This window comes from Schistocerca nitens, chromosome 9, assembly GCF_023898315.1.
Source record: "Schistocerca nitens isolate TAMUIC-IGC-003100 chromosome 9, iqSchNite1.1, whole genome shotgun sequence".
Lineage (NCBI taxonomy): Eukaryota > Metazoa > Arthropoda > Insecta > Orthoptera > Acrididae > Schistocerca > Schistocerca nitens.
In genome coordinates, this window is record NC_064622.1 from 423,469,031 (window position 1) to 423,490,851 (window position 21,821).

At 41.9% G+C, this 21,821-nt stretch overlaps 1 protein-coding gene across 2 annotated transcripts in view; it reads left to right on the forward strand.

Annotated features, from left to right (window-relative positions):
* The window catches only part of LOC126203570 (microprocessor complex subunit DGCR8), a 237,318-nt gene that overhangs the window by 195,881 nt on the left and 19,616 nt on the right, over positions 1 to 21,821 (forward strand). For both annotated transcript variants that reach the window (XM_049937896.1, XM_049937895.1), the window contains one exon: positions 18,435 to 18,629. In XM_049937896.1, coding sequence (XP_049793853.1) covers positions 18,435 to 18,629 — 195 coding nt within the window. The remainder of the gene's footprint in view (positions 1 to 18,434; positions 18,630 to 21,821) is intronic.

Below are 21,821 nucleotides of genomic sequence, written 5' to 3' on the forward strand. Positions count from 1 at the left end.
ATTGTGTGTATGCGTATGGGTAGTCTTGTAGCCTGATTCTTTGGCCAACTTATGGAAAATAAGTTGAAGGTTATAGAAAATCATGGAAATTGAGAAGGACTTCAGCGAAAGAAGTGTATGCATATGGACAGAGGGAAAGATGGACTGGTATTCAAAGGAGAAGTAAGAAAGGAAAAAGAAATGGTTGCTACAATCAAAAAAGAGAAAGAAGATAGCTCGAAGACAGGAAACCCTTCCCACTCCCCTTCCCCAGGATCCCCACTTCGGCGGTACTTCAGTGAGAAGCCAGAGGAGGTATGATGTTAAACATCTCCTGCAGAATGGACATTCTCATCTTCATCTTTGAAGTCCCCGAAGGAAGATCTTAGCAACTCCTAAGGAACGGCAATTGTGAAGAATCAGTCACACTTGTCGCCGAGGGTCGTTTGAAAGGTGTGTGTGTGTGTGTGTGTGTGGTGTGTGTGTGTGTGTGTGTGTGTGTGGTGTTAGTTATGTTTGTACCTACTACCCACCCCCTTTCAAAATTTATATAAACCCTCCCCATACATATCGCATTTCACAAAACGTATAAATTATTCCATAAGAAGTAGAAACTATGTTTCATATCATCACAAATATCTCATTATTCCTCTTTCCCTGTATTGTATCATTCACATCATTTTTCACAAAGGATGTAAAATATTCAGTAGTAAGTAAAAAGACTATGTATCATATCATTGCAAATATAGAAATATTCATATTATATCGTTTCCTCCAATAGTTTAGGTCCGAATCAGACTTAACTATACGTTGGTTGGCTAGGCAAAAATATGACCTAACAATCCGTAGAGATTGCGTCGGCTGCTGTCGACACTGCAAATGAGACCCCAGGACCAGTCATGAAGACCAGCAATGGTGCTCCTGGAATAACCGAGGAGGACGTTCCATCGGGTATAATTTTTTTTTCTGTTGCCATCCCTGAATCCCTCTGCACACAGGTTTGTATGGAAAACTTGTGAAGAAATTATGTTCAAAGACTATTTTCAGCAAAACTAAAACCTAACTATGATCAGATTCAAGATCCTTGATGACTAGAGCGGAGCATGTTGTCAACTCACCTTTACATCAAGACTAGAGTGGAGCATACTGTCAATTCACATATTATGATATATTACCCAAAGCTTCAGTCTGGTTCAGTATAACAACCCTATTCATCATGGTGAATATACAGCGGGAAATCACAGCGCCCATAAAAGAAGTAAGGCTGCATACATTGACAAGGTTACTTACTACTATCTCCACACGAAGCAGTATGACCTTGATATCAACCCTGCTTGTCTGCGACGTCTAGATGAGTATGCCCAAGTACTAAACTATATGACAGTATAAGAGGAAGAAAACAGAATACAGGACAGTATAAGACTTTAAGAGAATTCGATGTAGGAAAATAAATATGAAAGTAACACCGAACCCAACTCGGGATCCGATTGTCGTCACTCCACCTGTTAACACAGAATGTTAACATTCCTGGGGAATAATGTGACTCTGCCCGGATCCCATGGATATGCTCTTAACCTCACTTGAGCAAGTGCAGACCAGCACTTCTCATTACATTTAGTGTGAAAGTCTCCCCTCAACAAAACATTTACCACTTTACAAATCAACATTACATTCTGTGAAGCTATCCCCTTCTCTATCTTATTCTAGATAAGTTTCCACAAATTGTCTATGCCTTTTTTAGTATCATCAAGTTCCGGCACTAAACGTGGTGGAACGTTGTCTGTGTTTACCCATTTGGCAACTTTCCATTCGATTAATTCCTCTACCTGTTCCTCCAGACCACTTATATTTATGGTGTCTGAGGTTGCTAGCTTTTCATTAAAATTTCTCTCTACCGCATCTACATGAGTGTTGACCCCTGCAATTTGCTATTGGACAATAGGGATCAGTTTATCTGGTCTTTTCAGTGGTATCTTTTAAGTTATGTAATCTCTGTCGAATGTAATATTACACACACTTTGAAATGACCCTAACTTCTCATTAAATTCAGACTCTATATTGGTACACTTATCCTCAATATCAAATTCTAATTTCTGGGTCAACTTCTGAAATTGATCATCTTGCTTTTGGTTAAAATCCGTAAACATTTGATTCATTTGTACAGTTAAACAATTATTTAATTCATTCTTTAAATGCACTTGTAAATTTTCCACTCTATCATTTAACACCTCAATTTTAGAATTTAAAGCTTCACCCTGTGCCTCTAGTTTTTCAAAAGCTTCACTCTGTGCTGCTAGTTTTTCATTTAAGGAAACATTTTGGTCACTTAGTTGTACTTCTGGTTTTTCACTTAAAGAAAGATTTTGGTCACTTAGTTCTTGTCTTTGTACATATAACTTAGTATTTAACCGAGTATTCACTGAGTCTAACTTCAGACTTAGTCCCTCAATTAAATTAGCTACTTCAGTCCAGTCTGGCATGACCTTAGTCACTGTCATCGCCATGGCTGGTTCTACAGTTTCTGTAGGTTGTTGTTCCTTCTCCATAGTCCTAATTTTCTTTCATCTTGTGATCATTAAAAAAAATCACCTCTGTGAATAATGACCATCCTAGTTTACAGTCAAGTAGTTATTATCTTGAGCTCACCCAGCATATGTTTGTAGGCTGCATCGGTGAGGTGTAAAAATGGCACCGGCAGTGTCAAAAGTTGGTCGCGGTGTCGGCGGGTGCAAAGTCAGCAACTCAAACAGCAACCAGCAATGATGGCGGGTTACTGCGATTGCGTTGGCGTCGGCTGGTTACTGCATCGCCTGGCTACTGTGTCGGCGTCGGCTGGTTACTGTGTCAGCGTGTTATTGTGTTGGCGTCGGCTGGTTACTGTGTCGGCTGGTTACTGTGTCGGCTGGTTACCGTGTCGGCTGGTTACCGTGTCGGCTGGTTACCGTGTCGGCTGGTTACCGTGTCGGCTGGTTACCGTGTCGGCTGGTTACCGTGTCGGCTGGTTACCGTGTCGGCTGGTTACCGTGTCGGTGTCGGCTGGTTACCGTGTCGGTGTCGGCTGGTTTCCGCGCCGGCGTCGGCTGGTTTCCGCGCCGGCGTCGGCTGGTTTCCGCGCCGGCGTCGGCTGGTTTCCGCGCCGGCGTCGGCTGGTTTCCGCGCCGGCGTCGGCTGGTTTCCGCGCCGGCGTCGGCTGGTTTCCGCGCCGGCGTCGGCTGGTTTCCGCGCCGGCGTCGGCTGGTTTCCGCGCCGGCGTCGGCTGGTTTCCGCGCCGGCGTCGGCTGGTTTCCGCGCCGGCGTCGGCTGGTTTCCGCGCCGGCGTCGGCTGGTTTCCGCGCCGGCGTCGGCTGGTTTCCGCGCCGGCGTCGGCTGGTTTCCGCGCCGGCGTCGGCTGGTTTCCGCGCCGGCGTCGGCTGGTTTCTGCGCTGGCGTCGGCTGGTTTCTGCGCCGGCGTCGGCTGGCTTCTGCCCCGGCGTCGGCTGGCTTCTGCGCCGGCGTCGGCTGGTTTCTGCGCCGGCGTCGGCTGGTTACTGCGTGTGTGAGGATTGCTTCCTCCCCACAACCAAATCATCTTAATCGAATCTTGCAGACCAATTTTTTTGTCTCGTTATTATATGTTGCTATGACAATTCTCAACTTTTTCTCATCTCAAACTTCTTTAAAAAATTCCTCATTTTCGTGTCCTGCTCACTTCAGTCGCCACGTTCCGGCAGTTTCTGATGATTAAGGGTGAGGGTGTGGTACTGGTGTGCAAGACTCACTGTCCCCCTCGGCTATCAAACTTACTTGGAGTTGCTACGCCAGCCTTCTTTTTGGGATAGCTGTCTGCGATGTCCTGCACAACTTCTTCTCTGAAGATAAGATGCTACTTTGGAGGAATTTTCTATACTTTTAAAATAACTCCGTACACTTGAGAATACTCTGAACTCAATCTCACTGTATTTTCATCACACATATCAGTTTCCATACAACTAAAACATTTTTCATAAGCTCGACACCTTCTCGTCCGTCAGAAACTATCACATTCATTTTTCCATAAATACAGTCTTCAGATCTCTCCAAGTTTAACAAGACAACTGTCTGGACCTTACGAAAGTAAGTGAAAGAATGAACAAATAAGTGTCTCTTCTCTGATTTCAACCTCATTCAAATGTTCACACACTAATGTTTGATGTCGCACGAAGTACGGCACATTTATTCCTTGAGCTGGACGTGTAACTTCCTAGGCGGGCTCGGCGACTACCTGCCCACACCAATCGTCCTTCCGATACATATTCATCCTGCACACACATAATTGTGGTTCAGTAGATACAGTTCTAATTTACCACATTCATCTCTAAAATAACTCGTGTGTGAGACAGTGGAAATACGAGGGTCTCGAGAATTTACCCCGAAATTCTCAAGGCACTACAATATCAATGTGAACATAACAGCACAAGGGTTTGTCATGACCTGGGTTATGATACAGGTCATGATGTCAATTTGGTGTAATTGCTGCTGCGCGACTATACTGTAACACTGGGTCCCAGGGAGAGTGCTGATAGCTTCTGGACGGCATAGTGGAGTGGTGCAATGTGATGCAGTGATGACTGTGCTCCAACAGATGGGATGTCGTAAGCGACCAGCGTAAGTGGCCTTGAATGAAGCTGCGACTGCAACTGCCTGATGAAACGTTTGACGTGGCCTCTGAATTGCTTCGATGTTTTCCTTTAATCCAATCTAGTACGACTCCCAAACACTCTAGTAGTGCTCAAGGATCACGTGATCTGTGGTCGTAAGATAATCTCTCATACTAACACCATTATTGTTGCTGCGTGTGCTGCCTGTGTGTGATGATAGTGATTCCTGATGGTGCTTGTTGGCATTGAGCCTATAAACAGAATGTTTACAATCAGTGCCAAAACAAACAGAGGAGGTACTGGCAAGATGCGTAACTATTTGCCTCCGAAGGAGAAGCGCCTGTGGGAGTTAGGAGCGGCAACACATAGGGCATAAACGTCATGCCAGAACAGGAGTAGCAGGGGTCCAGCCCTCATATGCTCCAGTACTGACCTCCAAATCTCTGAACACAGTACACTCACCATTAAACATTAGTGTAACACTGTACTCTTTCCCACGTGCATCTTTTCAGTGATGCATTAGGCATTGACCTTATTATTGTGGGTGACAATGCGTGACTGCATCAAACAGCACAGGTGGAAGAGCTCCATTTGTGCAATGCATTGGGAGACATATTGCAGCATGTCCAAATGCACCAATGATCACCCAGCAGTTGTCAACAGTGCTGGTAGAGGAATGGAACACACTACAACAAGAGCTTATTACCAACCTTGTGGCCAGTATGGGACATTTTACAGAGCATACATTGTTGTCTGTGGTGATTACACACCCTATTAAAAGCCATGTCCCACTTTTTGTAATGTCCAGGGGCCCATCATAAATCACGCTGACTTCTGTCTAATTATTGTCTTTGAATAAAAGTATAATTTCTGTTTGTCCCACTGCATATGTCTTTCCCTTACTTTCTGTACTATACTGCAGTAATTCCAAGTTTAATCAAGCTATGGTACCTGGCAACGAAAATTAAGTTCATCCTTAAGTTTTGCACACAAGTGTATGTGCATCTACATCTACATCTACATCAACATTCCACAAGCCACCATATGGTGCAAGGCGGAAGGTACTCTGTACCAATGCTAGTCATTTCCTTTCCTGTTCCAGTTGCAAATAGAGCAAGGGGAAAATGGCTGTCTATATGCCTCCATATAGGCCCTAATTTCTCGTATCTCATTTTTGTAGTCCTTACACACAATGCATGTTGGCAGCAATAGAATCATTTGGCAGTCAGTATCAAATGTCAGTTCTCTAAATTTTCTCAATGGTGTTCCTTGAAAAGAATGTCGCCTTACCTCCAGGGATCCCCATTTGAGTTCCCGAAGCACCTTCATAACACTTACATGTTTTTCGAATTGACCGGTAACAAAACTAGCAGCCTGCCTCTGAATTGCTTCGATGTTTTCCTTTAATCCAATCTAGTACGACTCCCAAACACTCTAGTAGTGCTCAAGGATATGTCGTACCAATGTCGTATGTGATGTCTCCTTTACAGACTAACCACACTTTTCGAAAATTCTGCCAATAAATTGAAGTTGACCATTTGCCTTCCCTACAACAATCCTCACATGCTCATTTCATTTCATATCATTTTGCAGCGTTATGCTCAGATATGTAAGTGATGTGACTGTGTCAGGCAGGACACTACAAATACTGTCTCCGAACACTATGGGTTTGTTTTTCCCACTCACCTGCATTAACTGACATTTTTCTACATTTAGAGCTAGCTGCCATTCATCACACCAACTATAAATATTGTCCAAATCGTCTTGTGTCCTCTTAAAATCCACTCAACTTTGACATCTTACCAGACATCACAGCATCAGCAGCAAACAATCCCAGATTGCTGCCCAACCTGTCTGCCAAATCATTTATGTATATAGTGAATAATAGCAGTCCTATCACAGTTTCCTGGGGCACTCCTGACGATAGCCTTGTCTCTGATGAACACTCGCTGTTGAGAGCAACTTCCTGGGTTCTGTAACTTAAAAAGTCTTCTAGCCAAAAAGTTAACATAATTCAAATGCACATGTAAATATTATGTACCAAACTTTGCTACAAATCAGCATCGAAGCTTTGGACATACTCGGTCACCTTATGCATTGCTTCATGGATGTTGGTGAAGGGTCCTTTGTAGGCTCAATTTGGAAAGTCTTCTACTATATGTTGGGGTGTTTGTGTATTGGCTCTGCAGTCACATTTTGCAGATGGTATCTTCCCCCATTTATGGAGGACATTAGCACTTCTGCCGTGACAATTGCATATTTGATTTAATGTCGTCCATACTTTGTGAGATAGGTTGAAACCAGCAGACTTCTCTGTGATCATGAAACTTTGACATTGTGGTGGGCAGTGCCACTGCCAGTGTTGTTTTCAGGCATTGTGAACCTCAAAGTTCGGGTTTATCCATTTTTTAGCAGTGACTAGTGCTACTTTCCTTGGAATATGTCTCCTGCAATCCAGGTCAGCTGCTTCATTATGTATAGGTTACTGAAGGTTGTAGTTAATCTTGTGGCACTCTCTAAATAGGGCAGTTTTACACCATATCACCATTGGTGGTGTATGGTTCAAGGAACTGTAATTGAAATAATGTCATGATCATCTTCCCTTTGGCAAAAGATTCTGAATTACACCCCTGGAAATGGAAAAAAGAACACATTGACACCGGTGTGTCAGACCCACCATACTTGCTCCGGACACTGCGAGAGGGCTGTACAAGCAATGATCACACGCACGGCACAGCGGACACACCAGGACCCGGGGTGTTGGCCGTCGAATGGCGCTAGCTGCGCAGCATTTGTGCACCGCCGCCGTCAGTGTCAGCCAGTTTGCCGTGGCATACGGAGCTCCATCGCAGTCTTTAACACTGGTAGCATGCCGCGACAGCGTGGACGTGAACCGTATGTGCAGTTGACGGACTTTGAGCGAGGGTGTATAGTGGGCATGCGGGAGGCCGGGTGGACGTACCGCCGAATTGCTCAACACGTGGGGCGTGAGGTCTCCACAGTACATCGATGTTGTCGCCAGTGGTCGGCGGAAGGTGCACGTGCCCGTCGACCTGGGACCGGACCGCAGCGACGCACAGATGCACGCCAAGACCGTAGGATCTTACGCAGTGCCGTAGGGGACCGCACCGCCACTTCCCAGAAAATTAGGGACACTGTTGCTCCTGGGGTATCGGCGAGGACCATTCGCAACCGTCTCCATGAAGCTGGGCTACGGTCCCGCACACCGTTAGGCCGTCTTCCGCTCACGCCCCAACATCGTGCAGCCTGCCTCCAGTGGTGTCGCAACAGGCATGAATGGAGGGACGAATGGAGACGTGTCGTCTTCAGCGATGAGAGTCGCTTCTGCCTTGGTGCCAATGATGGTCGTATGCGTGTTTGGCGCCGTGCAGGTGAGCGCCACAATCAGGACTGCATACGACCGAGGCACACAGGGCCAACACCTGGCATCATGGTGTGGGGAGCGATCTCCTACACTGGCCGTACACCACTGGTGATCGTCGAGGGGACACTGAATAGTGCATGGTACATCCAAACCGTCATCGAACCCATCGTTCTAGCATTCCTAGACCGGCAAGGGAACTTGCTGTTCCAACAGGACAATGCATGTCCGCATGTATCCCGTGCCACCCAACGTGATCTAGAAGGTGTAAGTCAACTACCCTGGCCAGCAAGATCTCCGGATCTGTCCCCCATTGAGCATGTTTGGGACTGGATGAAGCGTCGTCTCACGCGGTCTGCACGTCCAGCACGAACGCTGGTCCAACTGAGGCGCCAGGTGGAAATGGCATGGCAAGCCGTTCCACAGGACTACATCCAGCATCTCTACGATCGTCTCCATGGGAGAATAGCAGCCTGCATTGCTGCGAAAGGTGGATATACACTGTACTAGTGCCGACATTGTGCATGCTCTGTTGCCTGTGTCTATGTGCCTGTGGTTCTGTCAGTGTGATCATGTGATGTATCTGACCCCAGGAATGTGTCAATAAAGTTTCCCCTTCCTGGGACAATGAATTCACGGTGTTCTTATTTCAATTTCCAGGAGTGTAGTTCCTATCATGTCTCCTGGATGAGCTGTAAAGAGGGAAGTAACCATGACAAAAAGAATGAAAAACCAAAGAAAGGACAAACTTCTATGGGCCAGAGCATGAAATGTGTTATGGAAGCCAGACAGTTTTGAAAAGGAAATGAAAATACTGAATTTAGATGTAGTAAAAGTTAGTGGGGTTAATTTTGAATAGGAAGGGAAGGCAAAGAGTGAGTTAATGTTATCCATTCAGCAACAGGATTACTCTCATGAGAATCGAAACCAAACCAATGCTAACAGTTGTAGTTCACATATACATGCCCACATAAAAATCAAAACTGATGAAACTGAGAAAGCATATGAAGAAATCAAATAGGTGATAATGTGTAAAGGCAAATGAAAATTACTAACAATATGGGATATAAATGATATAATTGAGGAAAGAATAAAGACAGTCATAGGGGAATATGGATTCAGCAGTAGCATTGTGAATGAAGAAACTTTTCTGCAATAAATTTCATCTAGTAATAACAAATATATTGTTCAAAAATTACAAGAGAAGACGACTTGAAAAGGTTCAGGAGACACAGAAAGATACCAGCTGAATTACATCATGTTCAGACAAAGATTTCAAAATCAGGTGTTAGATTGTATTACATACACAGGAGGAGATACAAACTCATATCACTGTCGTAACCCACTGGACTACCACCTAGGCACTGGGCACCGGCTGAAGTCTCCAACAGCAGCTGCTAGGAGGAGACACAGGGACCAAATGACAGTGCACAATGACTGCACAGGAGCACTGAGCACCATCTGCCACACGTCTGTGTAGGCAATTGCCACCCAGCGCTCCGCTTTCATTCAGATCTAACTCTTCGTGCAATTCACTTTATTTGTGAACTGTAACTGTCTGGTCACATGGTACCCCTAACATTGTACTCATTGTTAGACTTTGTGCTTGTAATAAGAAAATATACTTGTTCTAGTAATGGTGGTGTATTTTTTATATTGTGTATTACAACATAGGCTGAAACTTAAGGGAATTGATGGGAAGAAACAGTTTGCAAGAGTGTAGGATGCTGAAATATTGAGGATTTGCAATATGTGTTTGCAGTTCTATGAAGTTGTGTATATTATGATAATGAGTACTGAAGTAAGAGGTTTAGTTGAGGAGAAATTGGCATCACTAAAATGGGTTATCACAGAAGATTGACAGACAGATGTAGGTATTAGGAAAGTAACTGCAGATAACATTTAGATAACGAAAGAAAAACCAGAGAAATTGGTATTGGCATGTGCATTCAAATACAGAGATACACAAACAGGCAGAATACGGCACTGCAGTCGGCAATGCCTATGTAAGACAAGTGTCTGGCGCAGTTGTTAAATCAATTACTGCTGCTACAGTGGCAGGTTATCAAGATTTAAGTGAGTTTGAACGTGGTGCTATAGTTGGCGACTGACCTATGGGATACAGCATTTCTGAGGTAGTGATGAAGTGGGAATTTTCCTGTATGACAATTTCACAAGTGTACGGTGAATATCAGGAATCTAGTGAAACATCAAGTCTCCGACATTGCTGCAGCCAGAAAAAGTTCCTGCAAGAATGGAACCAACTACAACTGAAGCGAATTGTTCAGCACGACAGAAATGCAATCCCTCTGCAAATTGCTGCAGATTTCAGTGCTGGGCCATCAACAAATGTCAGCGTGCAAACCATTCAACAAAATATCATTAATATGGGCTTGCAGAGTCAAAGACCCACTCGTGTACACTTGATGACTGCACAACACAAATCATTACGCTTCGCCTGGGCCTATCAACACCAACATTGGCCTTTTGGAAACATGTTGCCTGGTCGGACGAGTCTCGTTTGAGATTGTATTGAGTGGGTGGACATGTACGGGTATGGAGACAACCTCATGAATCCATGGACCCTACATGTCAGCAGGGAACTGTTAAACCTAGTGGAGGCTCTGTAATGGAGTGGGGTGTGTGCAGTGAGACCCCTGATGAGACCTGCTCTGTAATGGTGTGGGGCATGTGCAGTTGGAGTGATATGGAATCCCTGATGAGACCTGCATCCATTCAGTCCATTGTGCATTCCCATGGACTTCGTCAATTCCAGCAGGACAGTGCGACACCTTACATGTCCAGAATTGCCACAGAGTAGCTCCAGGAACATTCTTCTGAGTTTAAACACTTTCGCTGGCCACCAAACTCCCCAGACACGAACATTATTGAGTGTATCTGGGATGCTTTGCAACTTATTGTTCAGAAGAGATCTCCACTGTCTCATACTCTGACGGATTTATGGACAGCCCTGCAGGATTCATGGTGTCAATTTCCTCTACCACTACTTCAGACATTAGGTGAGTCCATGCCATGCTGTGTTATGGCACTTCTGCGTGCTTGTGGGGGTCCTACACAATATAGGCAGGTGTAGCAGTTTGCTTGGCTCTTCAGTGTACTTCATTTCAGTAGCAGAAGAAGGAATAATTACATTTTCAGCAAAAGAGTGGAATGCAGGAATGTAAGTCACTCAGGAGTGAAATTAATTGAAAATGCAAAGAATCTAAAGCACTGTGGTTGCTAGAAAAATGTGAAGAAGAAAAAAAAAAAAGAAATTGTTGTTGAATGGCAGATTCAGCATTCAGAGAAGTCAAAAAGAGAGACTCTAAAAACAAAGATGACAATATTATGAATGCAGAAATTATACCACAGTTAAATGCAGATGAAAGGAATAGTACAGTGAGGCCATCTTCTGGAGGAAGGAACTGCTTGCTGATATGTTAGAGTAACAAATGGGTGTCACTTTGGAGACATAGAGGAACTAAACATGGCACTACACAACACTGGTGCTAATAGCATAGGCACGTAGGGAACACACGTGACACAGATCTGTAAGTCCATGGTATTGGTGATAAGTTGAGAATAAGGCGAGAATCACTGTTCAGACTATACCTGGACTCATCCGTGAACATAACCTGGGACCACTGTTCCAATGACCATGTACTGTGTCCTCGACACCAGGCTTTACAGGCTCTCCTGTGATGAGGGGTCAGTGGAATGCACCTTGCAGGTCTCTGGGCAAATAAACCACGTCTGTTCAGTCGTCTGTAGACTGTGTCTGGAGACAACTGTTCCAGTGGCTGCAGTAAGGTCCTGAGCAGGGCTACCTGCAGTACTCCTTGGCTGTCAGCGGGCACTAATGGTTAGATATCAGTCTTATTGTGGTGTTGTACACTGTGGATGTCCTGTACTGTAGAGCCTGGACACGTTTCCTGTCTGCTGGAATCATTTCCATAATCTTGAGATCACACTTTGTGGCACACAGAGGTCCCGTGCTACGACCTGCTGTGTTTGACCAGCCTCCAGTTGTCCTAGTATTCTACCCCTCATAACGTCATCAATATGTGTTCTTTGAGCCATTTTCAACACACAGTCACCATTAGCATGTCTGAAAACGTCTGCACACATTTACTCGCTGCCCGTACTCCGACATACATCAACACACCTCTGTGTATGTGGACTGCTGCCAGCGCCACCGTGCTACCGCAGGTCAAATGCACCACGTGGTCGTACCCTGAGGTGATTTAAACCCGCAAACCACTCACCTGAGTGTTGTTTCACCTTGTATCAGCATTATCCTTAATTTATGAGCACAAGTGTAGATGATGATTCAAGATAGTGAGTACAATCTATGAGACTGGAGACATACCATCAGTTTTTTTGGAAGAATATCACTATAGAATCTTGAAGGTATCAAGGGCAAATAAAGGCAAGAACTACTGTACAATCAGCTTACAAAATCATGCGTTCAAGTTACTGAATAGAATAATATGCAGCAGAATATGAAAAAAAGTTAGGGCTCTAAGGTGATTATCAGCTGACTTTAGGAAAAGTAAATGCACGAGAAAGGCAGCTTGGATACTCATAATAACAGAAGGAAGAGTTAAAGTTCAGAGTTGTGCAAAATGTTTGAAACATTTAGAAAAAAACAGTTGTACACTGTATGGAAAGATGTGCAACATAAAATGTATTCGAGAACCAAGAGGCAACAACAAGACTGGTAGACTAAGAGAGAAGTGCTCAGATTAAAAAGGGTGTAAGACTGGCATGCGGTCTCTGCCCTCTGCTGTTCAAAATTGGTTGAGTATTGGGGTTAAGGGATTTACACTCAGAGTCAATGGATATCAATGATATGATCCACTCAAGAGACCATATGTTCTGTGAAAGTGAGAGAGAATTACTGGGCTTACTGAAAGGAATGAACCGTTCACTCAGTTGGTAATGAGACCCCTCTGACAGATGGGTTAGAAGTGCAAGTCTGTCATATAATGTCTTAAGAAGCACCTAGCCAAGTTAAAAAGGGTCATGAAAATCATGCCGACATTCAGGAATTGGACAAAAATATGGAAACACAACAGATTACCATGCCAAATACAATATGTGGACCTTATGAGACAAAATGGCCACTTAATCCATGGCAGTAATGCAACATTGCAGGGTAACAGTGGGGCCCTGGAATAACAAGATATCCCTGCCCAAAATCATATACAGATCCCGAGCATGTTTCACTCATGGGGCATAAGCTCAGCCAGAAGTTGGATACAGTGAAAAATAAGACTCATTCAACAAAATGACTTTCTTCCAATGCTCCATATGCTCCATAGTCCAGATTTTATGGCTCTGACATCATGTTTTCCTATTACGGGTATTTACATCACTGATGGGTGGTTTTGGAATTATAGCTTTCCCTGCAATTTCCTGCTTATGGAATTCCCTTTATATTCTTTTGGTGCTGACAGCATTCCTCATTGTGTTTCCATATTTTTTTTCCAGCCCCTGTATATGCTACTAAAAGTATCATGGCTGGGAGAAAAGCCCCAGTTATACTTAATGGAAATGAAAGTAAATGTACAGCAGTGAACAATGGTTTATCATGGGAAAGAACAGTGTTCAATCTCGTGTTTAACTTATGTGCCGCGGACATGGTGACAGTGTCATTCATAAATTTGCATATGCCAGGACATAACTGTAGCATGCCAGGGCAAACAGTGTTTGTTTCTGATTTCATAACTACCCCCTTGCTATGGCAGACAGGAGGAGCTATTTGCAGCTTCTAAGAAATTAGACAGGACTCAGTGATTATGCATAGGTTCTATAAATACAGGGTGATTATAATTAAAATTAAACTTTCAAAACGCTGTATAAATAGCACCACTACAAGATGGCACCCCTCCACACATTGCAAATCTAGTTGAGTACCTGCTGAAGCGCCATTTCAGAAATTATAGAATTATCCTCCACCATTTCCCTACAGCATGGCCATTCTGATCACCTTATCTTAATCTGTACGACTTCTGGGTGTAGGTCTATCTGAAAGATGTTATGTTCAGTGTTCCAGCTGCATTGAAGGCAAGCATTGCCCAACACATTCTGAACATGACCCCGGAAACACTTTGCTCAGTTGTGAACATGCTGTTTCTCAATTTCAACTTGTTGCAGAAAACAGTGGACAGCATATTGAACAAGTTTTGCGCCAGTCACGCGGAAATTAATAATTTGAATTGATTTTGATTGATGCTTTTTATGAAGTTTTTGGCCTCAGGACAATAAAAAACTGATGTGAGTGATGCTTTGTATGTGGTTTTTGGCCACAGGACAATTAAAAACCGATTTTTTCCATCCGATATGATATGACTTCGCCGTGGTGGATGGGCTTATGTGACTTACAGTATCACACTTGTACACCCATGTACACTGATTAGTACAGTTTGTTAAAAAAAAAAAAAAAAAAAAAAAAAAAAAAAAAAAAAAAAAACCATCTTAAACATTGGTGTCATGCAATATTTTGTGTAATGTAATATCTTGTACAGACATCTTTTATTAACCGACACGTTCCACATCATTACGAAGTGTCGTATTCATGATCTATGGAACAAGTATTAATCTAATCTAATCTAATCTACTTTACACATTAGGCATTGTTGTATGATTCATTTGTCGTTGACCACTATTAAATTATGATACTAACAGTGCCATCTATTGCTAAATTTGGTAACTATTTATTTTTCTTCTGCCATAGGTTTCCCCCCTTCTCCGACAATATTTCGTTGCAATTTGACATCATTATGACCAATTGTATCATTTCTACAGCGGTTTGAAAGTTCAGCTTTAATTATAATCACCCTGTATTACACCAAATGACACTTGCAGCCTAATTCATATAAGACAGTGGAGTGATGCACCGCAATAACAAGGAGACAAATAGGAACTTACAACTGTCTTTGGGCAGTGTATAAGGCTTGAGGACAGACCCAAGTACCTTAGAGTATCTTGTTTTAACAGAGACACTGGTATCCAGGTCCCAACTTTGTAGATAAGAGGAGCACTAGACAACTTTGATACAAGCAAGGAATATGGGAAGATCTGGAACATATCCAAACTACCCTTGTGACTGGCACAACTTGTAAGGTGGAAGGCTTCAACCTCACTATGTAAAGTGTGGGTGGCACTAAATAAGTGTGGGAGTAGATGCAGCAAGATTGTGGTAGTGTGGGGCCTATGAGGTGGGCTCTCTGTGTGACATTGGGGAGGTGCAGTCTATGGAACACTTTTGGGGTGTGCTTGTCTGCTGGACAAGACCTGCCAGATTTGGTCATTCACCAAAATGCAACACTTGGAACTGGTAGAGATAATTAGCACAGTAGTGCAGAAGTGATGGTCTTCGCCGACCGGAGTGGCCGTGTGGTTCTAGGCACTACAGTCTGGAGCTGAGTGAGCGCTACGGTCACAGGTTCGAATCCTGCCTCGGGCATGGATGTGTGTGATGTCCTTAGGTTAGTTAGGTTTAATTAATTCTAAGTTCTAGGCGACTGATGACCTCAGAAGTTAAGTCGCGTAGTGCTCAGAGCCATTTGAACTTTTTTTTTTTTTGGGGGGGGGGGTCTTCCTTGTTAGTGTACTTTTATGTCTTTGAGAATTATATCAACAATTTCATGGTACCAACTGAACAAATTTAAAAGACTGTAAGAGAAGGAATGAAGGAAGGGCCAACACAAAGGAGGCTGTCAAATGTAATACATTAGGAAGCACTGTGTCTTGACTTCTTGACTACTGGAAGACGTTTGACTGTGTTGTCTTGAAAAAAGTTGTGACAGATGCTTGAAGAGTTTGATAGCACTGATCAAAAGTCTGTTAAAGGATCACTTCTCAATTGTGGGGGACAAGTGCTGACATGTATGATTGCTGCAATGTATCTAAAGGATCAGACCAGGGTAGTGTCCTATCACCCCTCCAATTGTTCAATGTTTATGCTAAAAATGAACATTAGGAAAGTTCTTCATTGGCAGAACTGACGATTTGCCCATGACACTGTGCTCTTAGCCAACAGCAAAGATGATCTTGCTGTGAGGTTGTGATAAATTTAAAGGACATTAGTCTGTCATATGGATGAGAGATCAATATCTGCTAGTCCAAACTCATGGTAATTGATCAGGGGGTACACTACCAACTCTCAGGTCACTTAAAGGAATTGGAAATTGAACATTTCTTCATCTGTCTAGGGTCAGCTATCTGCAGCATGGGAAGCTGTGAATATGGATGAGAAGGCAAGTGGCTATGAAGGAGATCACAAAGATCTGGCAGGACAGGACAATAATGAACAGAACAAGAATTTATTCTGTTGAAACAGTTCTTTCATGGTTGTGAAATTTGGAACCTCAGGCCAAAGACACGCTGTCTAGAAAATGAATCATAAAAAGAAGTACTGTAACGTGTCAATTATTGAGCAACTTCCTGTCTCCAGGGTCCTTCCTTATTGTGTCAACCAAATCATTGTCTAGTTCTTTGGTCATATTGTGAGGCGAGATGGAGAAAATGTAGGAAAAAATAACCATGAGATGGTAGACATGATTCCAAATAGCAGAACTGCTGGCAGGTAGGTAGATACAGACAAGAAGTTCTCCAGTCTACCTCTTTAGCAGGCTCTAAGAGAAGCTGATATCCATCTGGGATGGAGTTACCTGGTTTGCAGGGTCACAGCACTCAGCAATGAGTATGAAAAATTGTAGTGATGGTGTTCCATCAATTAAATCTTGTTTTTAGAGACCTCCTTCAGTGTTTGACTCCTCTTTTTCTTTTATATTGTTACATGCTGCCGGTGTTAGTCCTCTCTCCTTCTTAATTCGAATCTGATTGTTTACTGTATTCCTATAGTTCAATGCCAAGACTCTTACTGTGGTGGTGATCATGATAATCAAGATGAATGAAAGCAAATCATACTTGTATTTCAGTGATATAAAAGCAGCAGTTAAGAAGGGGATTGCTTTGTGGATGTGAATGAAATAGGGCTGGGTATTACACAAATAATTAGTGAAAATTGACAATATTGTACAGTGAATTACATAATAAAATATTAGTAACCATATGCATGCTGCATGTTTGTAGAGCTCCTATGAAATTAGTCTCAATTCATTCATGTGGATTGCATGAAAAGTGTGTAATTATATTAAAGGTTTTATTTAACTGACTTGGGGGGGGGGGGGGGGGGAAGTTTTGAGATAGTTACATATTGAAGGACTGAGGAGCTGAATGAATAGCTTAATCTGAAAAATCATTTATTGAAGCTTTTACATCTTATTCCTTCACTTTGAAGTCTGGGCAGAAGTGTGTTTGATGATTCAAGAACAACTTTGGGAAGATGCTAATACTTGTTTTTCTGTAAATATAATTTTCACTTTATCAGTTTCATTTATTTTTATCTGTTCCATATTCAGATTACATACTAAAGTGAGAGATTTTGCTCAGAAATATGATTCTGTTATTCTACTGCAATTGCTTGAAATTTTAATGTATATCATATTACTGTCAAATGTTTGCCAGCAATTTATCATAAAATATGTCTAACAAAGAACAAAATCAGGGCACAGTAATGTTCTACATTTCTTACAGTCTTTATTTGCCAGTCTGTACAAATAAAAACGTAAATGTTCATGTGCTCATAGTATTTAATCTCTATAAGTTCTTTGTTGATTGGTTTGAACTTTTGAAACAGTGTAGCTTTTAAATATGCACATTTCTTTAATATATACACAGGATAGTATGTCATATATAAAGGGGAAACATTGTTACTAAAAATCTGTTCAAAATCTTAAGTTCCTCACCGATTGCTTTCAAATTTTTACACATTGTTGCATTTGAATATGTGCATGTTTTATGTACCTATTTCATTAATACATACAGTATATAAATAAATATGTAATATATGAAAGGGGGACATTATTGCCAAAAACCTTGAAATGCTCTTTATGTATGTACTTAAAATTTTACATGATAATCTAATGAAAAGAAACAGAGACATAGGCTATATATTTTTAATATATGTAATATATGTGTAATATATTACGTGGAAACACTGTTACCAAAAAATCTCAAAAAGTACTTGACCAATGTATAATAGTGAAACACTGTTAGCAAAAATCTCAAAAAGTTCTTGACCAATTTACTTCAAATTTTAAGACAGAGGGTTTGGAGGAAATGGACATAGACAGCACAAAGGAGATGGAGAGATAAAGGGAGAGGGGGGGGGGAGGAGAGGAGCAGATGGACAAAGAAAGGGGATCATTTATAGTCAATTCTCATACTCGTTAGAAATGTGTGCTTTCTTTTCCGTTTAACCAGACTGAGCCACAGCAACACCATGGTTGGGTACAGCTAGTGATTCTAATAAATGTAAGGCATTTTACTGAAATGCAAATGTTGTGTTACATGCATTGATCTAAACCATGTTTCTTTTTCTACAGGCCCTACATCCTCATATTACAAGCTGGGGGTCTCTATTACGACTCTATGGCAGTCGTTCCGTGAAAAGCATGAAGGAGAAAAAACAGGAAGAACAGGAGATTACATTGCTGCAAAGTAAAGCTGCAATTAATTCTCCAAATTTTGCAATACTGAACAAATTAAAGACTGAAATGAGAAAACTGAAGGCTATGAAGGTAATAAACTGGCCCTGTTAATATTTTCTTTTCTGTCCTCTTAGTTCTTGTAATTCCTCAATAAATCCAATCTTCTTCCTGTTGACTTTCTGCAGAGCCATTGACATATTTTTTTGACTCATTCCATTTCATTATTGTTAATATTTTTGAGAGTTCCTTATAAACTTTTCTTCAGTATTTGATTGAAATGTCTGAATTATGGTAGTCTGTGGTCAATTCCATGGTTGGTTTCCTACTTCTTTCCTCTGCCAAATTCAAATCTTCTTTCTCCTTTATGGAACTGCTGTTGCCTGTACCAAAGGTTTATCTTTTTTTCTAATAATTGACAGAGAAGGAACATTTTACTGCCCGAATGTGAAAGACTTATCTTCTTTTCTGTCTCTCTGTGTTTGAGTAAGACAGATCCTAATATGTTTCATGCTCTGTGGCTACAAACTCTTATCCTTACATTTCTTTTGTTACTACCAGTTATTTCTGTCTTCTGTTCGACTGCACTTTGGTGACCATAGTGGAATTTGTATTTCAAATAGCTGAGGTTGTAATACTTTGAGAATTTTCTCCACAAAATAAACCAAAACAACACTCTTATCTGTTCCTCAGATCAGCTAAATTTGTTCAAATTTATAGTAACAGTTGGAAATAACAAAGAGAGACAGCCACTCAACTTGTAAGTCAATTGTGGCAATTAATCTACTGGATTTTCATTCTTAAAAGGATAAGAGTTCAGTAGTTTGGTACAGTAATTAACACCTTTTTTCTTATGCTTGTCTCCTGGTGAACATATCCTACATGGATTTAGGGTCTTCTTTCCTCCTACTGTTGATCATATTCTGCCAGTATTTCCCATTGTATTAACTATCAGTTTAAAATGTCAACATGAAATGTACAGATTGATTCATCATAGCACATCCTTGTAGTTGAATAGGGTTGTCTTCCAATCAGCAGTGCAATTGGAGGTGACTGTACAGTCCAGCATGATAGGTACACAGTTTGCCATAGTGATATCAGATGGTCTCAGGTGGAGCAGTTTCATCCTTCCATTTTGTCACACCATCTGCTTTTCTTTTCCACACGGCTTTATATCACTTGCTCTTTATCAGCTGCTTTCTTCGAAAAGAAGTATCTGACAATGGACTAGTGATTTCCACGATGAGTAGTCATAGGCTAAGGTCTCCTAGTTGTTAACATTAATGTGAATGTCTTCATATTAGACTTAAATTACATCCATAAATCCTTTCCTCTGACCTCCCATACAGCCTTTGCTCACAGTTAACTCATTGTAAAACACCTGTTTGGGAATGTGATTATTGGACATGTGGATTACATTCCCTGACTATTGTAACTGGTTTCTTAAAACCATTGTTTCTATACCAGTTGTCTTCAATGATGCTGACATTTGGCATGTGTCTTGCCATGTTATATGCAGAACCCTCCTCAGGAGCACTGACAACACTATTGGAGCTTTTAAAGATGCTTTCTGTGTTATGTTTAGGATTCAGATCCGTAGAGAGGGTTGGCAACAGCAGTTGAATTGTACATGAAGGTCTTTTTTGCAACATTGACATTGTGATTGTCAAATACTTGTGATATTATTTGGCAATGGATTCACCAGCATGGTTAATTCTGTACTGAACTTCTGCAGCTATACTAACTGATCATGTTGGTAGACATTATGAGATGTGTCCACCCTTAGTGTTTGTGGTGACTTGAACTCTTCTGAGAACACTTTCAATGAGGTGTCTGACTGTCTCTGGAGAAATGGTAGCTCAGTCTTCCACATGAGTTACAACTAAAAATGAGAGTAAATTTGATACTGGGGTCTGGAGTGAAGTTGACATTCTAAGTCATCCCAAAAGTCTTTCGCTGGCTTCAAGTCCAGACTTTCAGCAGGCCAGTCCATTTCAGAAATGTTATTGTCCACAAATTATTGTGTCACAGTTGCTGCTTTATGACAGGATGCATTATTATGCTGATACAACCAATCAGTTAGTTAGTTAGTTAGTTAGTTACTTTCTTTCACGTTCCATGGATCATTTTGCATGGTAAATCATCATGATATGGAACAAGTCATTTTACACCATATTGAAAATTAATTTGTACCCTAAACATCACCACCACCCCCCTCCCCCCTCCCCTGCCACACACACGCCAGTCATATCTCTAGTTCCATAGAAGGCTCGTAGTCACACTGGCTCAGTGGTAGTAATTCCTCAACTAAGGGCATAGTACATTTTGTGAGAATTTGAGCAATAAGCAATAAGTTTTCTCAAGCTAGATAGCTATGATATTTGCAGATATTTATTGAAGTTTGTCTGATCTCCTTTCTTAAATATGGAAGCCACCAGACTTTCTTCAGTTCCAAATTTTAACAGTCAATATGTGTCTCATGAGCTATTCACCTCTTTGTTTTGAGAGCTTCTGCTTGGATCATCAATTTCTATTCCCTTGTGTTGTTTTGCTTGATTGAAAGTGTGGTGTCACCGCCAGACACCACACTTGCTAGGTGGTAGCTTTAAATCGGCCGCGGTCCATTAGTACATGTAGGACCCGCGTGTCGCCACTGTCAGTGATCGCAGACCGAGCGCCACCACACGGCAGGTCTCGAGAGACTGACTAGCACTTGCCCAGTTGTACGGACGACTTTGCTAGCGACTACACTGACGAAGCCTCGCTCCTTTGCTGAGCAGATAGTTAGAATAGCCTTCAGCTAAGTCCATGGCTACGACCTAGCAAGGCGCCATTAGCCTTACATAGCAATTGATACTTATCGTATAAAGCATGTCTCATCAAGAACGATGTATACAACAAGGATGGATTAAAGTTAAGTATTCCAAAAGCTATGTACTTTTCTTTATAGCATTCATTACGTATCCTGTTTCAGACCTCACGCCATCCTTCGTGTGTTTATAGCGTGCATTGCGGTCCCCTCAAATCACACTGTGTCGGCACTTCTGTCGACACATCAGAAAGCATACTTAACTTCATCTCATGTTGGTAGGGAGCCAAACTGTTCTTTGATTGCTGCTTGTTCTTTACAGTCCAGTCACATTAATCTGATCATTACCTGTGTTAGACATCAGTATACAATAAATATTCGTAGATGGCATGTAGTAGCACTAGAAGTAAAAAAAAGTGTTGTGGGTCGTGGAAAATAGTGCAGTTATTGTCATAATGTGGAAACAGAGTGATTTA